Source organism: Cannabis sativa, chromosome 9 (genome assembly GCF_029168945.1).
Source record: "Cannabis sativa cultivar Pink pepper isolate KNU-18-1 chromosome 9, ASM2916894v1, whole genome shotgun sequence".
Classification (NCBI taxonomy): Eukaryota; Viridiplantae; Streptophyta; class Magnoliopsida; order Rosales; family Cannabaceae; genus Cannabis; species Cannabis sativa.
This window is the reverse complement of record NC_083609.1, coordinates 32,422,424-32,449,321: the sequence shown is the minus strand read 5'-3', so window position 1 is coordinate 32,449,321 and position 26,898 is coordinate 32,422,424. Positions and strand designations below refer to the sequence as shown.

The 26,898-nt window shown below is 34.5% G+C and overlaps 1 protein-coding gene across 2 annotated transcripts; it reads left to right on the top strand.

Moving 5' to 3' along the window:
* Positions 1-268: 268 nt before the first annotated feature.
* LOC115721856 (G-type lectin S-receptor-like serine/threonine-protein kinase SD1-1) lies at positions 269-26,898 on the top strand. Of its 2 annotated transcripts, none has more exons than XM_061103720.1 (7): positions 269-1,752; positions 2,339-2,452; positions 2,755-2,897; positions 25,480-25,690; positions 25,968-26,037; positions 26,134-26,284; positions 26,380-26,898. In XM_061103720.1, the coding sequence occupies exons 1-7, from the start codon at positions 411-413 to the stop codon at positions 26,689-26,691; spliced, it is 2,343 nt and encodes a 780-aa protein (XP_060959703.1). In that variant the 5' UTR covers positions 269-410; the 3' UTR covers positions 26,692-26,898. The 2 variants fall into 2 exon arrangements, with proteins under 2 accessions (XP_060959703.1, XP_030506805.2); XM_030650945.2 differs by having other exon boundaries at positions 272-1,752; positions 25,800-26,037.

The following is a 26,898-nucleotide window of genomic DNA, read 5'->3' as shown; positions in this document are numbered from 1 at the left end:
GAACTTAAAAAAATTAATATAGGTACATGAAGATATTTATGTCATATAGGCTTCTAAAAAAAGAATTAGATATAAAGAAGTAAATTGGAGATTAAAAAATATGGGGAATATAGTAGAGTTGTATGTGCCAAGAAACAATTTAGGTAATCAGTAGTGTAAAAGGTCATTTCAAATTTTTAATGAAGATTGGATACAAGGTGCCATATTTTTTGGACCATGTACTATGGTTCCTTTATACTATATATATCGTTGTCATTAGACTGGAGTTAATAGATTGATTGCTTGTTTGTCTAGCAACTTGCTACCCCAACAGCTTGAATTAATGAATTTCAATATAAGGAAGAAAGAGCTTGACGAATAGTCAACTTGTTCTGATCTTTTTGTTACAAATTATAAATAAGGTATTTTCAATGCTCCATTTTAATATAAGGTATTATAGCACTAGTGCACTGCTATTAATTATTTGTAGCAGCACTCAAATGTCTATATTTTACTCTATTAGCATCATCTATGCTATTAGTATCCTCTTCTTTTGTACTACTTCTTTTGCATTTGAGACTAGTCTAAGTTCATCTCATTCACTTAAAGATGGAACGACTTTGGTTTCAGAAGATGAAACATTCAGGTTGGGCTTTTTCAGTCTTGGCAGCTCAAAGAATCGTTACCTGGGAATTTGGTACAATAAAATCCCAATACAAACTGTTGTTTGGGTTGCTAATAGATGCAATCCTATTAATGAATCATCTGGCTTGTTGAGGATCAATAGCATTTTTGGCAGTCTTGAACTTCTGTATGGCAATAACAGTGTTGTTTGGTCAACTAACTCAACTAAACAAGCTCGAAAGCCAATTATGCAACTCTTGGATTCTGGAAATCTTGTCCTAAAAGATGGAGAAATCAACTTGTGGGAAAGCTTTGATCATCCTTGTGACACATTTTTGCCTGGGATGAAGATAGGATGGAACTTGAAGACAGGTCATCAGTGGAGTTTAACTGCATGGAAGAATGTCAATGATCCTTGTCCTGGAGACTTAAATTACGGGTTTGACATAAAAAATAACGCATGCCCAGAAATCTATATTCTAAAGGGTACTCAAAAATATTATCGTTCGGGGTCATGGAATGGCCTTCGTTTCAGTGGTGTACCAGAAATTCAGGACAATCCAGTGTATGATTTTATTTATGTCTACAACAATAGTGAAGTGTCCTTCTCGTATACTATGAAGACTATGCAATTGTCGTCAATGATAGTACTAAAACAAACAACTGCTAGTCGTCAACGGTTGGCTTGGGTAAATAACAAGTGGAATGTTTATTCAACTTCCCCGGAAAACGATTGTGATAAATATAATCATTGTGGAGCCAATGGAAACTGTTCTATGGTTAATAACAAGCCAATATGCCAATGCCTAGATGGATTCAAGCCCAAATCTCAAGAAGCAATGAATTGGTCTGAAGGTTGTGTAAGAAATGACAACCTCAACTGCTCGAATGCCAATAATCATAGATTTGAAAAATTTGGCAGCTTGAAACTGCCGGAAACCATAAATTCTTGGGTGAACACAAGTATGAGCCTCATTGATTGCAGGGAAAAATGCTTGAGAAACTGTTCTTGCATGGCTTATTCAAATTCAGATATTAGAAGTCAAGGAAGTGGCTGCATATTGTGGTTTGGTAGTAACCTGTTCGATATTAGATATCTTTCTTCAAATGGAGAGGATCTATACATTCGATATCCGGCTGCAGAGATAAGTATGTGGCTTAATTTCTATCAAAATGCTATTCTAACATTGTTCTGTTTGCATTCATAAATTAAAAACTGTTTTTTATTTTTTAAAATTGAAAATAGTTTTTAAAAACTAATAGGGGTTTGTTTGGCAAAAAATTTTAAAAACAATTTTTTAAAAATTGAGTTTTAAAAAACTAGAAAACAGAAAACATCAAAATGTTGTTCGCATGTTATTTTCAAAAATTACTTTTTTGTCTAACATATTATATTTTATATTTTTGCTCACATACTCGCATCGTAGACTCAGAACCATACTCGACCCCGAAACTGAATGGGTTCATGTCATACGAATCTGGATGGGTTCATGTTATGGTATGATGTTAAAATATTATTTTTCTTAGTAAGAAAAAATTTAAAAATAATTTTAAAAAATTTGTGCAAAACACCATTAAATTTTTAAAATAATAAAAAATTGTTTTTTATTCTCACATTTAAAAATACAATTTTAAAAACTGAAAATTAAAAAGATATCCAAACAGACATAGTTCTATACATTATTTATTTATTTATTTACCAGCAGTCTGATTTTTTGAAATACGTAAAAATCAGTACATAAACGTCGGAATGGCCTAATAGAAAAAATAGTTGCAATTGTGGCTTCTGTTGGAGTTGTATTCGGGATGATCGTTGCTTACTGCATTTACAGGAGAAATTTCTTAAGAGGTAATGCTGTTGTAACTTTTTCTGTTTCTTAGCAAGGCTTTCTTATTAATTATTATCTACAAACCTTTGATTTCAAGGAAATTTAATAATTGATGCATTAATTAGCATTTTCCGATATCTTTGGCTTATCTCTTACTATATATGTGTCACGAGAAGACGAGTCAAATCAACAGATATGTGTTTAAAAGATGAAATATTGTAATGTTGTGAAAGTGATGCAATCGTATATGACAAAAAGCACGTGTGTCTTGCTAAAAAAATTCATCTACATATATAGCTCATTTTTAACTCTCCATTCACAGGTACTGGAAAAACATATCTCAACAAGGAGAGAACAGAAGAAGCGGAGCTTCCACTTTTTGACCTTGCTATTATATCTCACGCAACTAATGATTTCTCAAATGCAAACAAGCTTGGACAAGGGGGTTTCGGAGCAGTTTTCAAGGTAAACTTTGATAGGCGACTTATATATCTTTTGTCTATTAACAAATAATTAAATGAAATATATAGTCTCTTATCTACATTGGGTGAGTTGTCTTACTCTTTTAATTTTATTGGTCCAATTGTAATCTTAGGTGACCTATGTCTTATAAAGACCAATATGCTTATAATATAAATAGAGATGGGGCAACTCTTTTAGATTAGCTTCGAATTAGATAAGAGTAGACTCTTTGTGTAGAGACCAATCCTCTCAAAAAATTGAGAATTTGGAGAGACGAGCCTCTCGAAAGCTTGATATTGTAAATTTTTTCACTGTTTTTTTAGAATTAACATTATTGAGGAATTAATCAATGGTGTTAATTTTGGGAAATATCTCATACAACTCTATGATTATTCTATCAAATTGGTGCGGTGAGGTACGGATATGGTGCCTAAGAAACAAGCAGAGACCGGTTATTCTTCCATTGTTTCAGAGGAACATTTTCAAGTTCTGAAATTTGCAATTTTTTGAATTTGTTGAGAATCATAGGGTTCCATCTCAAAACTAATTGGCAATGAGTGGAGTATCTCATGTTCTTATATACGGATCAATTCTCTACTATTTATTCTATGTAGGACAATATCCACCATAGAATCAAATGATCTCTTCATGAATCAATACAAAAGATGATGCGACAACTTCATCAACAATTACAAGAATCTCTTCAACAAATGTTACCGTACATTTTAAGAGACTTTCTTGGAAGTATAAGAAAAATGAAGAATTATCCAAAAATTCAAGGAGGATGTTAATGGAGATGTTGGCAGCATGGAAAAGAAGGAAAGCAAGGATCAAAAAACCCCCATGGCGCCCTAACACAACGCGTCAATACTGGAATACAACTAGCAATCACGAGCATCGCTCCTATGGTTGACTTCCACTTGAATCAGAGCTCAGAGTGGGGATTTTTTTATAGGAGCAAGAAGGACTCACGATTCTGACATGAAAATGATTTAAGATGTTGAGTATGCCATTTTTCGATGGCGAGAATCCTAATGAATGGATATTATAAGCAGAAAGATTTTTCTCTTGTAATGGATACGATAACGACAAGAAGATTGAGGAAGCTATCAATATCATTTCATTTTTAGGGGATATTATACTATCGTATCAATATGAGATTAAAAAGCAAGACATATGAAGTTGGGATGAGATAAAAAAAACTGGTGCTGAAGCATTTCAGAAATACTCAAATGGGTCCCTTCATGATAAATTTATGGCAATCAAGTAAAAGGGTTTTGTATATGAATATAATAAAAAATATATCTGGTTCTTTACTCCATTAGACAACATAACGCTAGAAGTTCAGTTCAACACACTTTTAAATGGATTATTACCATCAATAACGGCTTAATTGAGGGTACAATATCCGAAAATTGTTGATGGGGTGATAGAAATCGCCCTAGAACAAACAAGAACCATTCGAGAACTGGGAGAAAAAGTGTCAAACGCGTCCAATTCTAAAGATATTGAGGGGAAAAGGAGACCAAAAGCATCTATTGAAGAAAGAACCAGTGAAATTTAGTGTGAATACAACCATGGGCAGCCAAAGTGCCACCTACATGGGAATTTCATGGAAATCGTTTGTTCGATAAAAGATCTTATGAAAGAGGAGAATCAACAACTCATTCTAGACATGTGAAGAGATTAAGAGAACTAAAGTTTCTGACCTTTGACAAGGAAAATTTTGATAGCGCGGATACTATTATTTGTGATGAAAACAACATTGTTTCACCCAAGGAGATGGTGTTTCCATTGAGGAAAATCGAGCTTGTTGGAGCAGTTTGCAAGGATGAACAACAATAGAATAATAGAGAAGAGAACTCAAAGGCACGTCAAAAGGAGTCAATTTCAAGGGGTTATTTTTTAAGAAAAAACACATGTTTGTTGTAAGAAAGAAACATTTATTCTCTGCCACAACAAAACATATACGATGGACATTGTTGACGGTAAAAACTTGTCAACTAACTTTAGGCCAAAAAATCAAAACTCAAACACAAGACTTAAAAAGAGGATGAAAATATGAAAGCTTAAAGAGATGTTCAAAGCCATAATGAAGGACAAGAAATTCTTGTATTTCATTGGGTGAAGTATTCCAATAATTTTTCAACACCGTTTCACATCAAAGAAAGAGGTATTTGTAGGCTCTAATGGCATGAGATACAAGTGTAGTCCTAAGGGACAAGGTGACATCTAGGAGTTACAAGTCGCAGGAGGTGGACTTGCAGCTTGTACCTTTGTTTGGTGTCAGGTTGTCCCAGGTATCAGAGATGGTAGTCATTGTGCACCACCCTTGGTCATGATGTCAGGGCTTGTAGGTGTGGTGCCTCCACTACTCGTACCCTTCCTCATACTCAGGTCATGTAGGTGTCATGGTTGTACCGTAACATTTGCCCACCCACGTGCTTTCCTTGTGTTCTTGATTGTCGGCCTAAGGACTATAGCTTTAACACTTAAGAAAAATTCGGTAAGTGTTGATCATGGAATGGGCATGCTTGATGCATGCAGAGTGAAGACTTATAACTGCAACCTCATTCACACATAATCTCTCTCTTGCTCATTTCTTTTTTGACCTTCGCTCCCCAAGTCACCAACCACTTCTTTTGGCCTCTCCATCGTGCCAACATCACCCACTAGGCTTCCTCATCTCGCCAATCACCACCCTCAACTACCCATCTCGCCAATCACCACCCTCAACTACCCATCTCGCCAACATCACCCACTAGGCTTCCCCATCTCGCCAATCACCACCCTCAATAGCCCATCTCGCCAACACCCCTATCTTGCAAACACCACCCATCTTGCCAACAACCCCATCTTGTAAACTCCACATTTCTCAAACCCCCATGTTGCCAACACCACAATCCTCATCTCCACATCTCCCTAAGTTGCCAAGATCATCATGCTCATCTCCTCATTTGACCAACACACCATCCTCATTTCCCTAAGTCACCAACATCACCATTATCATCTCCCCATCTCCCTAAGTTGCCAACATCACCATCCTCATCTCCCCATCTCCCTAAGTCACCAATATCACCATCATCATCTACCAATCTCCCCATCTCACTGAGACCTCTTCTCGACCTCCCCATCTTGCCCAACACTCCTTTCATGGGAAGCCATGAGTCTGACTTTTAATAACTTTTGAAAATAATAAGTGCCAATTTTTGGGGTTAACAAGCAATCTTTTGGGTACACGTCCATTGATCTTCTGGTTAAGCATCGGCTAATCTCGAAAGTTAGCCTTGCTAATTTTTGGGATTAACAAGTAGCTATTGTTGCCTAAAGAAAAGAAGACACCACTGGTCATGTTACAACATCTAATGAGATTTTAGAGTTTAATAATCTTCGTTGATGAAGGAACTTGTACGATTGGCATGCATAATACAACATGAGTCTTCTAAATTTAATGGATTTTGATAAAGGGAAAACCAAGGAAAATACTAACCAAAACATAGTCCATTGCCACGCTCAGCAGCAGGAGATGAAGTGTTGATCAAGTGGCACTCTCTCTCAAATTTTAACGCAACAAAGGAATATATCTTTGAGATTGAAGAACAATTTCAAAGTTTTCACCATGAGGACGTGGTGAACATTCTTGGAAGGGTATTGATAGGCCTAAGACTTATCTTTTATATCACATAATCATTAAATGATGAAATACTTAGTCTCTTATGTACATAGGCCGAACTCTCTTAATGTTTTAATAATGTTTTTCCAATTGTAATACTAGGTGGCCTAAGTTCTTTTAAGACAAATCCTTATAAAAAGAGATGGAGAAACCTCATTTAGATTGCCTTGGAACTAGCTCAGAGTAGAAACTTTGTGGATAGACCAATCCTCTCAAAAGATTGGGAATTTTGAGAGATCAGCCTTTGAAAAAGCTCAATATTGTAACTTTATCATTATTTTTTTAGAATAAAGATCACTTGGGAAATTTATCATCCCAAATTTTTTCCACCTAACGTGGCATGTCCACGTAAGCCAAGACTAAGGATAGGTGGAATACAACCTTGTCAATAGCAGGACAAAGTCTCCTTATAAGGCATGGCAAAATCGTCAAGCAACAGGCGAGAGGAGTTAAGCAAGTCGTCAAGAAGTTGCACAACCATGTCTGGAAAACCAAAGGGAGTAAATGGGCTAGCCATGAGAAACTTGTATGTTCGGCCAGGGTTTGAGCACAAGCTAGTCAACCAAAGAGGGCCCGTTCAACCAAGGAAGCAAGGAATTTGCAAGTAAAGTTGTACAATAGTTGGCCAACACTTGCCAAAGCTGGCAGACTCTTGACCTACCAGACCTTGGCAGGCACTTGACCTGCCAGACCCTAGCAGGCACTTGGTCGGCCAAACCCCCAAAGGCACTTTGTGTGCAGCCTGCAGGCTGGCAAGCACTTGGTGTGCAGCCTGCAGCCTGGCATGCACTTGGTGTGCAACCTGCAGGCTAGCAGACACTTGGCGTGCAGCCTATAGGCTTGCAGGCACTTGGCGTGAAGCCTTTTTTGGGATAACAAGCCAAGCTAAGATTTGGGCTTCAACAACCCACGAAAATAAGGGAGGAATATCAGTTATTCCTCTATTCTTGGGGGATAGTTAACATATTTATTATTTATTACTTAATCATGTAACAAATTCTTAATATTCCTTATTTTTTTAAGGATAATTAGTTATTAATCTCTTATAAGCTCTCCTATATAAAGAGCATGAACCTAACCTTAATTCTTCAATGTCTCTAAGCTCCCTAAAACTCTCAAGCTCTAAGTCTAAAACCCTAGCTCTACCTCTCTCTCTCTCCTCTACACGCCCAAGGCTTCTCTCTTACTTGAGATTTGCCAACTTGATTCTAATATTGTTATCTTAAGAGAGCCATTTTAGAATCCACGACCCATGTGATCTCAGTGGTATTATCGATGGTATTAATATAACCAAAAGGGGAGTAGATCATTACCCGCTAACTAAGGGGGTCAAATCTTTATAAAAATATATTCTCTTTTACTTTCATGTTCTTATTGTGTACACGTGGTCGCATCAGTAATAAATACGACTCTGCTATCAATTGGCCAAATCTAAGGTTGATAGTTTGGTGCTTTCATTGAGAGCTTTGTCAATTTATCTGATCAAACACCATGGTTAAAACAAGGAGAACTCTGGCTACACTTCTACCTCATCATGTCTTCCTCAAGACCCTATGATTGTTGATCACGATGTTCGTGGTCCATACACAACTAGAATCTCCATGAACTCGACAGATGTGGCCAACCTTGCCTTCTCGGTAAGCATCACAAACTTGGCCACTATGATTGGTTAGGTGGACACAACAAACTTTGTTGGTCTTAATGGCCAACCTCTACTGCCCAGGGAGGATCCCAACTAGCGCCTTGTACTGGAAGAATGGCCAAAATGGAGCAACCCCTGGGCACCACAACTAGATCTCATCCCCGGTATTATGCCGGGGGAACGAGGCTAGAAATTGGAAAACCAGCCATTAGCAAACCTAGTGTAGACTTGGGAGAAGATCACGAGTTAGCCAAACTTAGAGAGGTCATCTGCCAAGTCAGATAAACTAAGAACTACGCGTCGTTGGATGCGATGCTTTTACACAATAAGGATGCAAATTTTTAGGATGGATGGATTACCAAGAGCACATCCTTTGATCTCACCAGGAAAAACTTGACCGCTGAAATAGAGCACCTAGTGACCTAATAAGACATTTCAATGAAAGAACTACCGAAAGAGGTCATGATCTCATTAGAGATCCTTTCCAAGGTAGATTGGTTGACAGATCAGGGAGGGTCTACAGACAAACTATCCAACTAGGTTCTTTTGGAACCAGGACAGACCTTCCCCTACCCAAAGGAGGACAAGTCTTGCCACAAAGATCTAGTGGCAAGAACAAAAGGATCTCAACAACTAGCAGTCTAGGAGGCCAGCCAGGGATCTTTGGCATAACAACACCCCTGATTGGCCAACCTCTAGCCGGCCAACCCCTGAATGGTGTACCTCTACCCAACCAACAAGGTGAACTCCCATCCTAGAACATTTTGGAGAGAGTCACCCAAAGGCCAACCTTTAACCAGCTAGGTCAAAAACAGTTGGAATGACCTAAGACAACAACAACCTGAGAAGTGAGTACAATCACTTCAGATACGTAGATCCACCTAACTCCAACAATTAATGTAATCAACCAACTATCAATACACAAGTTGCACTAGCCAATCAAGGAAGAACAAGTGGCCAAGCCATGCCCAGTATCGGGCTAGCCAGTTAAGAACAGCTGTGTAGAGTAGGGCTGGCTAGTCATGGCCAGCTCCTTTACCTAGGGCTAGCTGGCCAAAGCAGCTGCTAGGCTGAGGGCTGGTGAGCCTTGGACATACACTCTCCCATGGGCTGGCCAAGCTTTTGCCAATCTAGTGCTGCAGCCCAATCAAGAAGGGCTAGTCAACCAAGCTCCTGTAGCAGCAAATCCTTCTGTACAATCATAATAGGATCAAATACAAGAAATGATCAAGGGCTTAGCTGGCCCAAAACCATCAAACCTTGAGTTGGATAGGTCAGGGGGCTCACCTTTCTCGGCATACATCAATGACTTACCCTTGCCCAAGTTCAAGATGCCAACTTGAAAGATGTACAGAGGAAAGAAGATCCCCTAGTACACCTAGAACACTTTAAGATCAAACAGTTCTCCAACAAGTATCTAGAGATGTGTGTTGCTGAATCTTTTTGGTAACCCTGGCTAAAATAGCCCAACAATGGTATTTTAAGTTTGCCCCAGGAACATTTAATTCTTGAGAAGAATTCTTCTCAGAGTTCTATATTAAATTCTTTGCCTCAAGAAAAATACCTTCATGACTTGAGGATCTTGTCAAAATAAAGCAAAGACAAGATGAGCCTTTAAAAGACTACATTCAAAGGTTCATGGTTGAGGCCACAAAGGTCAAAGGCCTAATAGAAAGAAGCTCATATACGACCATACTTAGAGGCATCTTGCCATTTAGTGAATTGTTGAAAGATATTAGAAGGATCTCAATGAGCAACATGAAGGAGTTCCTTGAGCAACCCGATGGCTTCATAAAGTTAGAAGAAGTTATCCGACAAGCACAGATAAGAGGGCAGGTCAATTATTGAATAGACACAAGGCATCATACTGCCCCAACTTTTGTCCGAGATGCCTATCAGCACAGACAATATCTGCCAATCTTCCAACAATGAGAATATTAGACGCAAGCATAACAACGATGGATCTAGCCAAACTAATGGCAAAAAGGGAAATTGAACGATTCCCTTACGCCATGAAGTCTAAGGGAGAAGGAGGAGAAATGTGCATGCTTCACTCTCCTACCAAAACTCTCACAGCAATGCATGCCAACTGGCCATGGCAACAGGTGTCACCAAAACCTAAAGCACCTAGGCCATCGAGCTCGGCCAGTATAAGGCTACCTTTCAACCTAGCATGGTTAGAAAAGGCCAAGATCTCACCCACTTCATGGCTAAATATAAAACAATATCTCCCTAAATCTCTCAAGATTTAGGAGAAGAGTGAAAGCAAGACAACTCAACCTAGAAGATGCATTGACCACCTGCCCAGTGCAGGCATGGCGCTCAGGACACTTGGGGAGAAATAGTTTCACGAGGCAATAAAGATCGATTCAAAGCTTCTAAAAATGAGGCTGAATATGAAGCTTTGATTGCTGGCCTCAAGTTAGCACATGAGGCGTGGGCTAAATACCTAGATATATACCACAACTCTCAATTAGTCGTAGGTCATGTCCTAAGTTAATATGTAGCTCAATGAAAAATATGATGGCCTATTTGAGCTAATTTCAAGACTTGTTAAGTCAGCTCAAAGGTTGTACTAAAAGGCAAGTCCCTAAAGATATATGACGCAACAACTAATGCACTAGCTTGACTAGCCAGGAGCGCCTTGACAGCCAAGGAAAACTTGGTACCCATTCAGTTCTTCAAAGAACTAAGCATCCCAATTACAAAAGAAATAGACATGCTAGAAAACCATCCTATTGCTCTTTAGCGATGGCCTCCCATCACTCTTTAGTGATGACCTTTGCACAATAAACCCTGTAGAGGTAGCCAAAAATAAAAGATGTAGTACCCATCACTTTTTTTAGCATATATGGCCTCCCATCACTCTTTAGTGATGGCCTTTACACGGTAATCCACGCAGGGGTAGCCAAAACGTGATTTTAGAAGTAGACATTAAGTTGTAAGATTTTGTTACACATAAGACCAATTGTGTCTAAACCACTTGCTAACAAGATAACTTCTTAAAGTTATTATTGTTCAATTCCACATGCGTACACCCGGTAGCACCCAATGAAAATTCCTAGGCAAGGTCTATGAAACCTGGTGAATTACAAGTGACCAACAGACCGTAAGTCTGCATGCTCACTTGGGGCGTACCCATACTGTACAATGCATTGAACTAGCATGGAAAAATTGTGTGGAGAAATTTTAAAACTTAGTATAAGCTACAAAAACTACCTCTAAGTCAAGTGGAGGCATACTTTAGCTTGGCATAAAAAAGGTAAATCTGGATACTTACATATTATGGAAATAAGAAGATAGCCACGCTGGTCATTTGTCCATAATAAAAGGCTTTAAGGCTAAACAATAGTAGTGTTTAAAAATATAGTGCCTATAGGCCAAAAGCAAGAACATAAAAGCCTTATGGCTAAATATGAATAAAAAACCGTTTCAAGTGCATAAGGTGAGGGCCCCATAAGAACCGTACAACTTGACAAGAATCGGAAAAAGTTCCCATAGGTACCACATACCAGGCTCAATCTTTAAGGCAAGGTAGAGTTCTTGGTAGGTTCCAAGCAAAAAGGCAGTGTTCCTTGCAGTGTCCAAGCCATAGATAAGACTCTTGTCAACTGTACCAAAGGGTACTTGCTAGATAATGTGATTGTCCAAGGCGGGGTATTAGTGAGGTACGATTTCAAGTGTAACAACTTTGACAAATGTTGAGTCTTAAGTTGAGAATTCGACTATAATATACTCACCATTAAATGTCATATAGAGTTTCTAAGGGATCCACGTATGAGACTAAGGTTGTATATGCCTACAAGGCCATGACAAGATTCTCGCCGAGGTTAAAAGATGACAGAAAACTGGCCACCCACTTGGAACTAGGGCCTAGGTTGGCTAGGGTTCCCAAGCTTTGAGAGGGTCAGCCAGGGTCCCATGATCCAACAAAAACCGACCAGGATCACCAAACTCAGGCATGAACCGGCCAGTTTCTAAGGTGAAACCCTAGAATCGGCCAACTCCCATGAAAAAACCCTAGGGTCAGCCTGGTCTCAAACAAGACCCCTAGGGTTGGCCAGGGTTAGTTTTGAATCAAAATGCATATTTTTCAAAACTTTAACGTGTTCTTCATGACTCAAAGAGTCAAGAATCACAAAAAAAGCCAAAATCGAATCTTTCATCAGAAAATCACACATTATACATTCTAAAACTATCATACGGATTCAAATACCAAAAAGATTATAATCTAGCGTGAGAACCAAAAAGTTTCTAATAGCTTAAAAAGCTTGAAACTTATGGAAGATTCAAAGAAGAGATGTCAAAGAAAAGAAGATGAGACATACATGGAGAGAGAAGATCCAAGAACTAAAGGCATGCCATGGAAAAAGCCAATACTTGGCTAGACAAGCTTGCTCGACAGAGGCTACTATAGGCAACACCAGAGCTGGGATGGTATGTCCAGGTAAGCCAAGATTGAGGGCACATGGAATACAACCTTGTCAATAGCAGGACAAAGTCTCCCTACAAGGCATGGCAGAACCGTCAAGCATCAAGTGAGATGAGTTAAGGGAGCCATCAAGAAGCTACATGACCATGTATTTCCAGCCAAAAGGAGTACATAGACTAGCCAAGAAAAGCTTGTAGGGCCAGCTAGGGTTTGAGCATAAGCTGGTCGACCAAAGAGAGATTGTTAGACCAAAAAGGACCTATTTGACCAAGGAAACCTAAACTTAGAAAGGAAAGTGTTACAAAGGTTGGCCAACACCTACTAAGGCTGGCCAACACATGAAAAGGTTGGCTAACACTTGCTAAAGCTCGCAGGCACTTGACCTGCCAGTGTTGGAAATTATTTTACCTGGATCTTAGATCTACTCACAAGTATGTTGATTAACACCCTAAATATGAACTTTCTAAAATGATGAAATAAACACATATAAAGTTTAGGAAACCTTACATTGGGTGCAGCGAAATAATATGACTCCTTCCGTTCAGATATCTAGCCCTTGATTCCTTTATGTAGCAGAGCATTATCAATATCTGAACCTGGATCTCTTTCTCTGATTCTTTAGTGTTGAAACTCCTTCTTGCTGAAAGTCTTTCTTCACGATCTTCCTCACTATGATTGAGGTATCACTTGCTGTGTGTGGGCACTATTCTCACACTAAGAATTTCGAAATTCAAGAGGGAAAAGAAAGCAGAAGTAGCGGCTAAAGATAGGGAGAGAGAAAGGCTCAGGTTTTTCTCTGAAGGAAAAATAGAAAATTTAAGTGTAAATTTCCTAAGGCATTCACTATCTATTTATAGCATTCCACTAGGGTTAGGTTTGAATTATTTGGCATTAAAATAATGAAAATATAAGTTTAAATTCCCTACAAAAGTGGCAGGCCATACATAGTGGATTTGGGCCTCACTTTTTGCAATTTTGTAGTTTTATCTTTTCTCCATCTGATTTTCTCAAAAACGCCAATTTTCTAATTCAACCATTTAAATGCCAATTCTAACTATTTAATAATTATAAATAATTATTAAATAATATTGTCATTTATCATACTTATTAATTGAACCATACAAAGTATCATAATTAACAAATATGCCCCTAAAACTCTTTCTTTACAATTTTGCCCTTACTTAGTGAAAAATTCACAAATAGACATAGTCTAATTTGAGAATTATAATTGATTAATCAAAACCAATTATATGAGTCTTACAAGCAATATTATCTCAATTAGTGCGGGGACCATGGGTCTATATAACCGAGCTTCCAATAAGTAGATCAAGAATTTATTACTAAAATTCACTAACTTATTAATTCTTCGTTGAATCCACGCATAGAACTTAGAATTGCACTCTCAGTATATAGAATGCTCTATATGTTCCACCATATAGACACATCATTAGTTATCCATTGTTATAATCCTAATTTGATCAATGATCCTCTATATGAATGATCTACACTGTAAAGGGATTAGATTACCGTTACACCCTACAATGTATTTAATCCTTAAAAAACTTAACCCCGTATAAATGATATTTCAGCTTATGTGAAATGAGATCTCTACCATTTATTTTCGTTTGGTCAAGCTCGAAGGAGATCATCCTTTACTTACTATTCGCCAGATAGAAGCTATAGATTCCATGTTTAGGTTAGCGCTCCTACTCAATTGCACTACCTGTTGGAAATTATTTTACCAGGATCTAGATTTACTAACAAGTATGTTGGATTAACAACCTAATATGAATTCTAAAACAATGAAAATAAACACATATAAAGTTAGAAAACCTTACAAAGGTGCGGCGGAATAATATGACTCCTTCCGTTCGGATCTCTAGCCCTTGATTCCTTTACGTAGCGAGCATCACCAAGATCTGAACCTGGATCTTCTTTTCTCCTTCTTTGATGCAGAAATTCCATAGTCTTCCATACTATGATTGAGATACCACTTGATGTGTGTGGGCACTACTCATCACTCAAGCATTTCGAAATTACAAAGAAGAAAAGAGAGAGAGAAGGTGGCGTGAGAGGCTTTTCTGAGAGAAACAAAATGATCAATGATGTGTGTCTTAGTTTCCTCAAGCCAACACTTTCTATTTATAGAAAACCCTCTAGGTTTAGGTTAGAATTGCATGACATTAAAATAATGGAAACTACAAATGGGATTTCCTATGCAAGGGCCGGCCATACAAAGGGTATTGGGCCTCACTTTGCAACTTTCCCATTTTGTCAATTTTCCATTCCCATTTTCTCAAAAATGCCAATTTTCCAATTTAACCTTTTAAATGTCAATTCTAATTATTTAATAACTTGGAAATAATTATCAAATAATATTGCCATTTAATATATTTATTAATTTAGACATATAAAATATCTTAATTAATAAATAAACCTAAAATCTCTTTTCTTTACAATTTCGCCCTTGCTTAGTGAAAATTCATAAAGTAGACATAGTCTAACTTTTAGAATTTTAATTGATTAATTAAAATCAATTAACTGAGTCTTACAAGCAGTATGGCCTCAACTAGTATGGGGACCATGGGTCTATATAACCGAGCTTCCAATAAGTCGAACCGAATTTACCAAGTAAATTCCCTAACTTATTAATTCCTCATTGAATCCACACTTAGAACTTGGAATTGCACTCTCAGTCATATAGAAACGCTCTATATGTTCCACGATATAGACACGTCATTAGTTATCCATTGTTATAACCCTAATGTGATCAATGATCCTCTATATAGATGATTTACACTGTACAGGATTAAATTACCGTAACACCCTACAATGTATTTTATCCTTAAAACACTTAACCCTGTATAAATGATATTTCACCTAAGTGAAATGAGATCTCCACCATTTATCTTCGTTTGGTTAAGCTCGAAGGAAATCATCCTTTACTTCTATTTTCCAAATAGAAGCTATAGATTCCATATTTATGTTAGCGCTCCCCCACTCAATTGTATTACCGTGTTCCCAAAATGTACGTATCACCCTGATACAAAACTAGGCTTAACTAACAAATCAAAGAACACGAATAACACTCTTGAAATTGAGCCTAACCATATCAGGATTTCGATCATGTGATCTAGGATCAACTTATGATATTGAATTGAATAGATATTTACGGTAAGTTTCAAAATCTAATTCAAAGTTCAATATCGGTCCATTCCAATGTATACTCCATACATCCGATACTGGTAAACTTTGCCAATGTCCTGGAAAGGACATAACACTTTTCCAAGGTGTAAGAATACCTATCGCTGATTATACCATGTCAGTCTAAATCCAGTGTTCTGACAAATCAGGGAATCAACTTTTGAACATATAATAAAGATTATATTCCACTGTGCTGACAACACTATAATCTTTAACCAACTCATATGTTCTGGACTTAAAAAGAATTCATACATTATATACACATATAATCATGAAATAAATCATGTGAACCATGCAACATAAAATGTTATTTCTGATCTTTATTAATAAGTAAATCTGGTTATATGAAATGAGTTTTATTTAGGGCATAAAACCCAACACTACCGCGTTCCCAAAATGTACGTATCACCGTGACCTAAAAGTAGGCTTAACTAACAAATCAAAGAACACGAATAGCCTCCTGAGATTGAGCCTAATCATAACAGGATTAAGATCATTTGATCTAGGATCAACTAGGCGATATTGACTTGAATAGATATTACGGTAAGTTTAATAAATCTAAGTCAAAGTTCAATATCGGTCCCTTCCGATGCATACTCCATGCATCCAACCTGAGCTTTACTTTAACCAATGCTCTGGAAAGAACATAGCATTTCTCCAAATGCAAGTAAACTCTTGTTGTAGATTATCATATCAGTAAAACCCCGTGTCTGACAAATCTAGGAAACTTTATTCACATAGTCATGTTTACTTTCCAATGTGTTGACAACACAATAAACAGGATCAAGTATGTGAAAAGGGTTTCAGATGAATTTATACATTATGTACATATAATCATGAAATAAATCATGTGAACCATGCAACATTAAATGTTATTTCTGATCTATATTAATAAGTAAATCTGATTATATTGAAATGAGTTTTATTTAGGGCATAAAACCCAACAAACTCCCACTTGCACTAATATAAAACAAAAAAGTGTGTTTCAAATAATCTCAACACCTTGATATACAAATCAAGTGTAGTAGTAGTAAACTCCTCGTAATAGGATCTGAAAGGTTGAATTAAACACAACCTTTTCTCCACCATTACTCTTCCTTAATCACAAAATTATTGATAATGTGAAATTCCTCTCTATATGTGTACTCTCTTGGGATACTGGATTCTATATCTTTGGCAACTACTTCTTGGTTATTCAGGAAGTAACACAAGTAGTTAAGGCAATTTAGAATGGTGCCAAAAATGTATAGAACTTTCCTTAGACTGAATAAGTACCTTTCCTGTAACTTTAACATTCAGTCCCTTCCTGGTAGACCTAGAGACTTCAGATAGGTTTTTACACTTCTCCAAAATCACTATTCCACCCCCAGAGTAATCACCATCTTATCAGAAAGATTTTCTAGCACAAAGGCAAATTTCGAAATCTGATATGGTGTAGTCTAAGAGTTTTAAACATACCCTTATAGACTAACATATAGTTCTTCTTCTTAATCTTAAGATTTACTTGATTATCTTCCAATGTTCTTCTCCTGGATTAATCTGATACCTACTCATTACTCCCACTCAACAGTAGGTGTCTGGTGTAAGGCATACTAAAGCATGTCTATGACCTCTCACTATTGATTTAAGAAATTCTTTCATGGCTTTATCTTTTCTGGAATAGTTGAGACTTTTCCTTAGATAAATAAAATCTATGCCTAAGAAATTGTGAAGCTTCTATAGATTGCCATTAGAAAGAAAATGCTTCAGCATCTTACTAAAGTAAGTTGCTTTCATTAGAGTAAGTAATTACCAGGTATACCATAAGCCATAGGTTTAGATAAACTCAAACCAATAGTACTAGGAACAGGAAGTTTTGTTAAGTCCATTGAATAGACTTATAAATGAAAATTTCCTTTTATGTCCTTGTAATAGAAAACTTTAGGTCATTCCATGTGAATGGATTAAACCATAGTTCTATTGACTTTTCTTCTTAGTTTCTTATTTTGACAATCCATTAGTTGTTTAAACTTACAATGGATTTTAATCACTAGTGTCTCCCAAGTCATGAGAAGGTGAGTTCCTAGAAACTCTCCCACTACGACAAGGTACCGTAAATTATGTCTAAGAAAACTAAATGGTATTGATCTCTTCGGTTGTGATAAGACAACAGAGGCAGTGGGATCATCATATGTCAAATAGGATGATAGAACACTTTTGGAATCAAGAAATAAATATCTCCTGTATTTGCTACTTTATTTTCAGACTTAGTCATTATCTTAGAAAAGTAGTATTTGTTTGAACAAACACTTTCTTATCTATTGACTATGGGATGGTCCACCCCTAATCACTTAGAATAGCTAACAAACCATGGTTAACAGTTCTAGCTTTTCTTAAGATTTTGATTAGGTCATCCATGAATCTACTAATGATTTACATTAAGTACCCAACCATTACATCATTATGAAATTGTATTACCATAGAAGGTTTTAGGCAACGACTAGTAACTAATCATCAATATGCAACTCGAAATTTCTGAGGAAGTAAGTTTAGATATAATTCAAAAATCAATTTAATAATCTTTGAACTGCATATCTACTAACTATTTCTCCACCCCTATCAGTTCGCAAGATCTTTAACCACTTACCTTAATAGTTTTAACCATTGCTAGAAATTAATGAAATTTGTCAAACATTTCAAATTTCTTGCTAAAAGGTATAATCTAGAGTTATCATTTTAAGAATACAACGAAAATTTATATCCACCCCTGAATGTACATCCATCTGTGAATGAGATGAACTACTTTCAGTGGATATAGGCATATTAACTCTTTGCAGAGATTGCTCTTGTCAAATCCACTATGAACAAGATACGAATGCCATAGATTAAAAAAAATGTGGTAGTGTCTTTCGATGACTTAGGTTTAGTTACATCAAAGAGTTCTTAGAATACTGCAAGTGGATCCTGGTCACAGAATACCTAACTCATATTCCATACAGTTTGAATCCATTAATAGAAGATGGATATTAAACACTTGAGAAAGTGTAACTGTATTGTATTCTGGAATTAGAAATATAAGAAAATTTCTGTTTGGAATCTAAAATTAAAGTCAAAGACTTAAATTTATACCAAATATAATGAGTAATTCTATCTTGGACCACCACTAATAATTTAACTCTAAGTCAGATTTGCCCATACAAGTAGGAGATTTCTAAGATTGAGGTTTTATATCAATTGGGAATAGAATTTCGAGATTATAATCATATGCGTCATTTAATTTCTTAAGAGAAAATATAGAATGACATGAAATGATTTATAGACCATTCATCCAATGATATGTTATTGAGCTAATTCGAAATGAATAAGCTAAAAGGAATTAGGATAATTTCGTTTATAAATAAGAATCCAACGATGCTTCGATTAGCGAAAGTCAAAGTAATCTTATTTATACAATCTTCTTGTTTCATATTGTAAAAATACTAGTCTAAGGTGTCATCAATTGATGAACAGCTAGATGTCGCATATACAATATTTATCTTTCGAGATCTAACACTATTATGTATGTCTAATGGTGAAAATTCATTAGGAATTTATCTCATTAGATAAACAAACCAAGTTAGACCAACAATGAAGATTCGAAATTAAACTACAGCTTAATAATAGAAAATAACATGAATTATTTCCATCTTAGTAATAATTTCCAATAAATATTTAGAAAAATATTCACTTTAAGTTGTTACAAAATTAATTTAAATTAATTTACAACTCAAGTCTAATTTTCTATAAATATATATTGCATTTCGAAAAATTAAAGTATTCAAGGATACAATTTTCGAAAAATGCATGTTAAAATAAAAAATTAATCCTGGAAAAATTATTCTAATTTAATGTTGGCCCAAAATTAATTAATAAAATTAATTTACAACAAAAATATAATTTTCCTATTTAATTAAATATATAAGAAAAATTTCAAATATTTAAGTATGAACTTAAATATTAATTTTCTATTTAATTAAATACACTAGAAAAATACTTCAAGCAAAAATATCACCTATCTAGATTTTCCTTTGACTAATTAATTCAATTTCTAATAATATATTTTAATTCATTTATTTTAAATTAATCAATTAATGAAAAAATCATTGATTTAAGTTGGTTCAAAATTAAAATAAATAATTTACAACTTTAATCTATTTTTCAAATAAAATTCGAAATTCCAGCATTTAAGAAATGCAATTTCGAAATTTGATTAATAAAATAAAGAAAAAATATATTTTGAAAATTATTTAAATTTAGTTGAAAAATTAAATTTCAACTAAAAATAATTTTTTATTTAATTAAGTGTCATGAAAAAGAAATATTTAAGTATCATGATGAAAATCAACTTAGATATTTAATTTTCAAATTAATTAAATGTATTAAATTCAAGAAATAAATAATTAAGTGTAGAGAAGGCTTAATTATTAATCTCTAGTTTAATACTAGGAAAAATATACTTAAAATGAATTGTACCAAAATTAATTATATAAATAATTAATTTCACAATGTATAATATTTTCCTATTTAATATAAGAAATAATAAGTAGTCTAGAAATAACTATCTAGAAAATATCTTATTTGACTAAGTATCTTTTCCACAAAATTTGAAAAAATATATAATTTAAGTTGTATTAGAAAAAATCTAGAACTTAAATATTTTCAAATTTAAATTTAATTAAATATCAAAAATTAAGTTGTAACCACTTAATTTAAAAAAAATATATTCCATTTTAAGTTAATATTCGAAAAGATATTAACTTAAAAAATATCTAAAATATTCAATTTTAAGTTAAAATTCGAAAAGATATTAACTTAAAAAAATATCTAAAGAATCTTAATAACCAATGCCTAAAATTACTCAACTTAATTTTGAAATTGTAAACCCAAAAGATATTCAGATTTAAGCTGGATAGTTATAGATAACTAAATGTCAACTTAAATAGGAATATGTAATGAAAAATTTAAATTAAGCTTCAGAAAGAATCTAGATGGTTATAATTCTATATTTAATTAAATACAAGAAAATACATATAGTTTAGCTTAGAATAAAAAATTCTTTAAACTATAATTTTCTTAAATTAATTTCAAAATAAATGAAATTAATTATGTTGCTAATCAATTTTATTAGGTTAAACTAGTTTAATTAACCTAGTACAGTTATTCAAAGCAGGCAAATGGGCCTTCACAATTGGGGTAGTTCATGTGAGGGGGTCCTGGGTTCAGTATGTCGTACCCACTACTATGGCTCCCAACTCTCACACAAGGCCCAAAAGAGAGGAATTTAACCTTAAAATGAACAACTGTTATTAATTGAATAAGCCCAAAAAACTAAATGGGCCTAAATAAAATCTATCAAGAACTATGACATTTTAGTTAGCAACAACAACCTATATGCATCTATAATGAAATTAAACACATAGGCTCACACAGGCACACTTTGGATGGGTCCTATCATGTTGCTAGGTCATACACAGATGAAAGAAGATTGTAAATATACATGTTACAAATTATTTACTTGACCAAGGGAGCCATCAGATCATTAGATTTGGCAAAAAGTAACCATGGCTATTTGCAATCAAGTAATAATAGGTTTTGAAAACTTACACACAAGTTAAAACACATACTCCTGCAACAAGGTCAGCTGGATAGTTGGATGTAGGATTTATTTAATTTTAAATTAAATAATTTCGAAAAATAATTAATTAAATAAAAAAAATATTTTTGAAAATTTAAAAAAAAAAATTGAAAAAAAAAATCGAAATTAAATTAAAAAATTAAATTTAAAATTAAACCTACAATTTTGAAAAATTAAGTTTCAACAAACCTAAATATCATTTCAAAATTTGCTAACTACTTTTAAAAATTTAATATTATTTAATAAATAAAAATTAAAAAAGATAAATGAATATCTTTTTCAGATTTTAAATGTAATTTAAATCAATAAAATCACAAAATTTAAAAGTTAGCAAAATATCTTACATCTATTTAAAATTACATGATTATAGTTATCTTATTTTAAATTTAAATAAGGTCAAATTATTTAAAAAAAAAATTAATTTAAAAATTTAAAATCTGACCTTAAATTTAAAAATAAGATAACATATAATCAAATTTAAAAATAAGATAGATAATTAAGCAAAAAAGATAGATATTTACTATTTCAAATTCACTAATATCATGAATTAAATTTAAAAAATATTAAATAAATTCATTATGATAATTAGAATTGAATTAGGAATAGTAAATATATAAATACAGAACTACACAAAAAATTGGAAGTTAATTCCATGAAAAAGCATGAAAAAACGAAGAAAAACGAAAAAATTGCAAGTTGTACGGACGGGATGCTCTGCATACCTGTCCGCGCGCGCTTGGGGGATGATTGGGCGTGGAAACTCGGCGCACGGAAGGAATGCATGATTTTCGCGCGCAGGTTTTGATGCTCAACCCCGATTTTTTTTCGAAACTTCAAAAAATCATAAATAATTCAAATTAAATCGAAATTGAGTTCTGTAAAAAAAGTAAATTGCTTAGTTTTTTCCATAATATCCAATAAAAATAATTTCAGAAACAAATATTCAATTATTTTTCACGAAAATTCACAAACATCAATCAATCATCAAATAACACTCAATACAACATGATACCATCCAAAACATCAAACAATCGTTTTAAAGTCCAAATTTCTTGCAAGCAAATCAATTACCATGGCTCTGATACCAGTTGTTGGAAATTATTTTACCAGGATCTTAGATCTACTCACAAGTATGTTGATTAACACCCTAAATATGAACTTTCTAAAACGATGAAATAAACCCATATAAAGTTTAGGAAACCTTACATTGGGTGCAGCGGAATAATATGACTCCTTCCGTTCAGATATCTAGCCCTTGATTCCTTTCTGTAGCAGAGCATTATCAATATCTGAACCTGGATCTCTTTCTCTGATTCTTTAGTGTTGAAACTCCTTCTTGCTGAAAGTCTTTCTTCACGATCTTCCTCACTATGATTGAGGTATCACTTGCTGTGTGTGGGCACTATTCTCACACTAAGAATTTCGAAATTCAAGAGGGAAAAGAAAGCAGAAGTGGGGGCTAAAGATAGGGAGAGAGAGAAAGGCTCAGGTTTTTCTCTGAAGGAAAAATAGAAAATTTAAGTGTAAATTTCCTGAAGCCTTCACTATCTATTTATAGCATTCCACTGGGGTTAGGTTTGAATTATTTGGCATTAAAATAATGAAAATATCAGTTTAAATTCCGTACAAAAGTGGCTGGCCATACATAGTGGATTTGGGCCTCACTTTTTGCAATTTTGTAGTTTTATCTTTTCTGCATCTAATTTTCTCAAAAACGCCAATTTTCTAATTCAACCATTTGAATGTCAATTCTAACTATTTAATAATTATTTATCATATTTATTAATTGAACCATACAAAGTATCATAATTAACAAATATGCTCCTAAAACTCTTTCTTTACAATTTCGCCCTTACTTAGTGAAAAATTCACAAATAGACATAGTCTAATTTGAGAATTATAATTGATTAATCAAAACCAATTATATGAGTCTTACAAGCAATATTATCTCAACTAGTGCGGGGACCATGGGTCTATATAACCGAGCTTCCAATAAGTAGATCAAGAATTTATTACTAAAATTCACTAACTTATTAATTCTTCGTTGAATCCACGCATAGAACTTAGAATTGCACTCTCAGTATATAGAATGCTCTATATGTTCCACCATATAGACACATCATTAGTTATCCATTGTTATAATCCTAATTTGATCAATGATCCTCTATATGAATGATCTACACTGTGAAGGGATTAGATTACCGTTACACCCTACAATGTATTTAATCCTTAAAACACTTAACCCCGTATAGATGATATTTCAGCTTATGTGAAATGAGATCTCCACCATTTATTTTCGTTTACTCAAGCTCGAAGGATATCATCCTTTACTTACTATTCGCCAGATAGAAGCTATAGATTCCATGTTTATGTTAGCACTCCCACTCAATTGCACTACCGTCTTCCCAAAATGTACGTATCACCCTGACCTAAAAGTAGGCTTAACTAACAAATCAAAGAACACGAATAGCCTCCTGAGATTGAGCCTAATCATAACAGGATTAAGATCATTTGATCTAGGATCAACTAGGCGATATTGACTTGAATAGATATTACGGTAAGTTTAATAAATCTAAGTCAAAGTTCAATATCGGTCCCTTCCGATGCATACTCCATGCATCCAACCTGAGCTTTACTTTAACCAATGCTCTGGAAAGAACATAGCATTTCTCCAAATACAAGTAAACTCTTGTTGTAGATTATCATATCAGTAAAATCCCGTGTCTGATAAATCTAGGAAACTTTATTCACATAGTCATGTTTACTTTCCAATGTGTTGACAGCACAATAAACAGGATCAAGTATGTGAAAAGGGTTTCAGATGAATTTATACATTATGTACATATAATCATGAAATAAATCATGTGAACCATGCAACATTATATGTTATTTCTGATCTATATTAATAAGTAAATCTGATTATGTTGAAATGAGTTTTATTTAGGGCATAAAACACAATAGCCAGACCCTAGCAAGCACTTGGTTGGCCAGACCCTAGCAGGCACTTTGTGTGTAGCCTACTGACTGGCAGACACTTGATGTGAAGCCTGCAAGCTAAGAGGCACTCAATGTGTATCCTATAGGCTAGCATGCACTTAATGTGCAACCTACAGGCTGGTAGGCACTTGGCCTGTAGCTTGCAGGCTAGCAGGAACTTAGCGTGTAGCTTGCACGCTATTACGAACTTGGCGTGCAACCGCACCTAGTAGGCATTTGGTGTGCAGTCTTCATTCAGGATAATAAGCCAAGCTAAGATTTGGGTTTCAACAACCCACCAAAATAGGGGAGGAATATCAGCTATTCCCTTATTATTGGGGGATAATTAACATATTTCATATTTATTATTTAATTATGTTACAAATGCTTCATATTTCCTATTTTTTAGGGATAATTGGTTGTTAATATCTTGTTAGATCTCTCATATAAAGAGCCTGAACCTAACCATAATTCTTCTAAGTCTCTAAGCTCCCTAAAGTTCTTAAGCTTTAAGTCTGAAACCCTAGCTCTACCTCTCTATCTCCTCTACATGCCTAAGGCTTCTCTCTTACTTAAGATTTGCCAACTTGATTCTCATATTGTAATCTTAAGAGAGTCGATCACTTCAGAATCCACAACCCTTGAGATTTGAGTGGTATTATCTCTGGTATTAATACAACTAAAAGGGGAGTAGGTCATTACCCGCTAACTAAAGGGGTCGAACCTCATTAAAAATATTGTCTCTTTTACTTTCCTATTTTTATTGTGTACACGTGGTATCACCAATAATAAATACGACTCCACTGTCGGTTGACCAAATCTGAGATCAACAAAATTAATTTGTGATGTTTATTTTAGGAAATAGCTGATAGTATATTTATTCTCTAGGATTATTCTATAAAACTTGGAACTTGTGTTTTAGTGATGGGAGAATTAAAAGTATTGAATACGATTTACACAAACAATTATAATTAGTTACTAAAATGATGATGATGTAATTTGTAGGGAACTTTAGCAGATGGTCAAGAAATTGCAGTAAAAAGGCTTTCAAAATGTTCTAGTCAAGGGGTGAATGAGTTTAAGAATGAAGTTATATTAATTGCAAAACTCCAACACAGAAATCTTGTGAAGCTTCTTGGTTGTTGCATTCAAGGAGAAGAAAAATTGTTAATATATGAATACATGCCAAACAAAAGCTTGGACTTCTTCATATTTGGTTTGGATTTTTAAAACTCTAAACTATGTTAATTAGTATAAATGTTTGTCAATTTATTACCTTTTTTTAGAACATCTTATCAATAAGTAATAAGGATTAACATTGCTAGATGAAATAAGAAGAGAATTATTGGAGTGGCACAAGCGCTTTGAAATTATATGTGGAATTGCTAGGGGAATTCTCTATCTTCACCAAGATTCTAGATTGAGAATAATCCATAGAGACTTGAAGTTGAGCAATGTGTTGCTTGATAGTGATTTGGTACCCAAAATTTCAGACTTTGGCATGGCTAAAACATTTGGAGGAAATCAAACTGAAGGGAATACAAACAGAGTGATGGGAACATAGTAAGATTTCTTCGCATACATTTTTAACCATATATTCTATAAGATCAACTATAAGTTTTTCTCATATTTTCTTATGATAATAACCCGTACTTGCAGTGGTTACATGGCACCAGAATATGCTAGTGATGGGCTTTTTTCTATAAAATCGGATGTCTTTAGTTTTGGGATAATGGTGTTAGAAATTATAAGTGGAACAAAAAATAGGGGATTCTTCCATAAGGACAATACCCTTAATCTTTCAGGACATGTAAGTATAATAACAATGAAAATAAAGATATTATCACATACTTTACTCAAATCATAAATTAGTGGCATAAAATTGATGTTTGATGTGTTTTTCAGGCGTGGACATTATGGGAGGAGGGAAATCCTTTAGAACTAGTAGATAAATCTGTGGCGGAGACATGTACTCAATCTGAAGTGCTACGGTGCATGCATATTGCTCTTTTATGTGTCCAACAACGACCTGAGGATAGGCCAACCATGTCAACTGTGGCAGTAATGTTGGGAAGTCATAATGCATTGCCTATACCTAAACACCCTGGCTTTTTCATGGAAATATCTAAGACTAATCATGAAGATTCTTCTTCAAAGCATAACAAAGAATCCACTTCAACAAATGAGGTTACAATTACTCTATTGGAAGCTCGATAAGAGTATATGCCAATATATGAGCATGTTTAGCTAGCACTAACACTAGTTTTTATTATTATCACAAACAAACTCTATGTAATCACTTTGCTGGGAACTTTTCCTATTATGAAGATGGACTTGAATGTAAGTCAATTGTATTTTCTAGAAGTGAACACGTTATATTGTTTTCTTACATTTTTTATTATAATTATTTTTATTTTCGCTAAA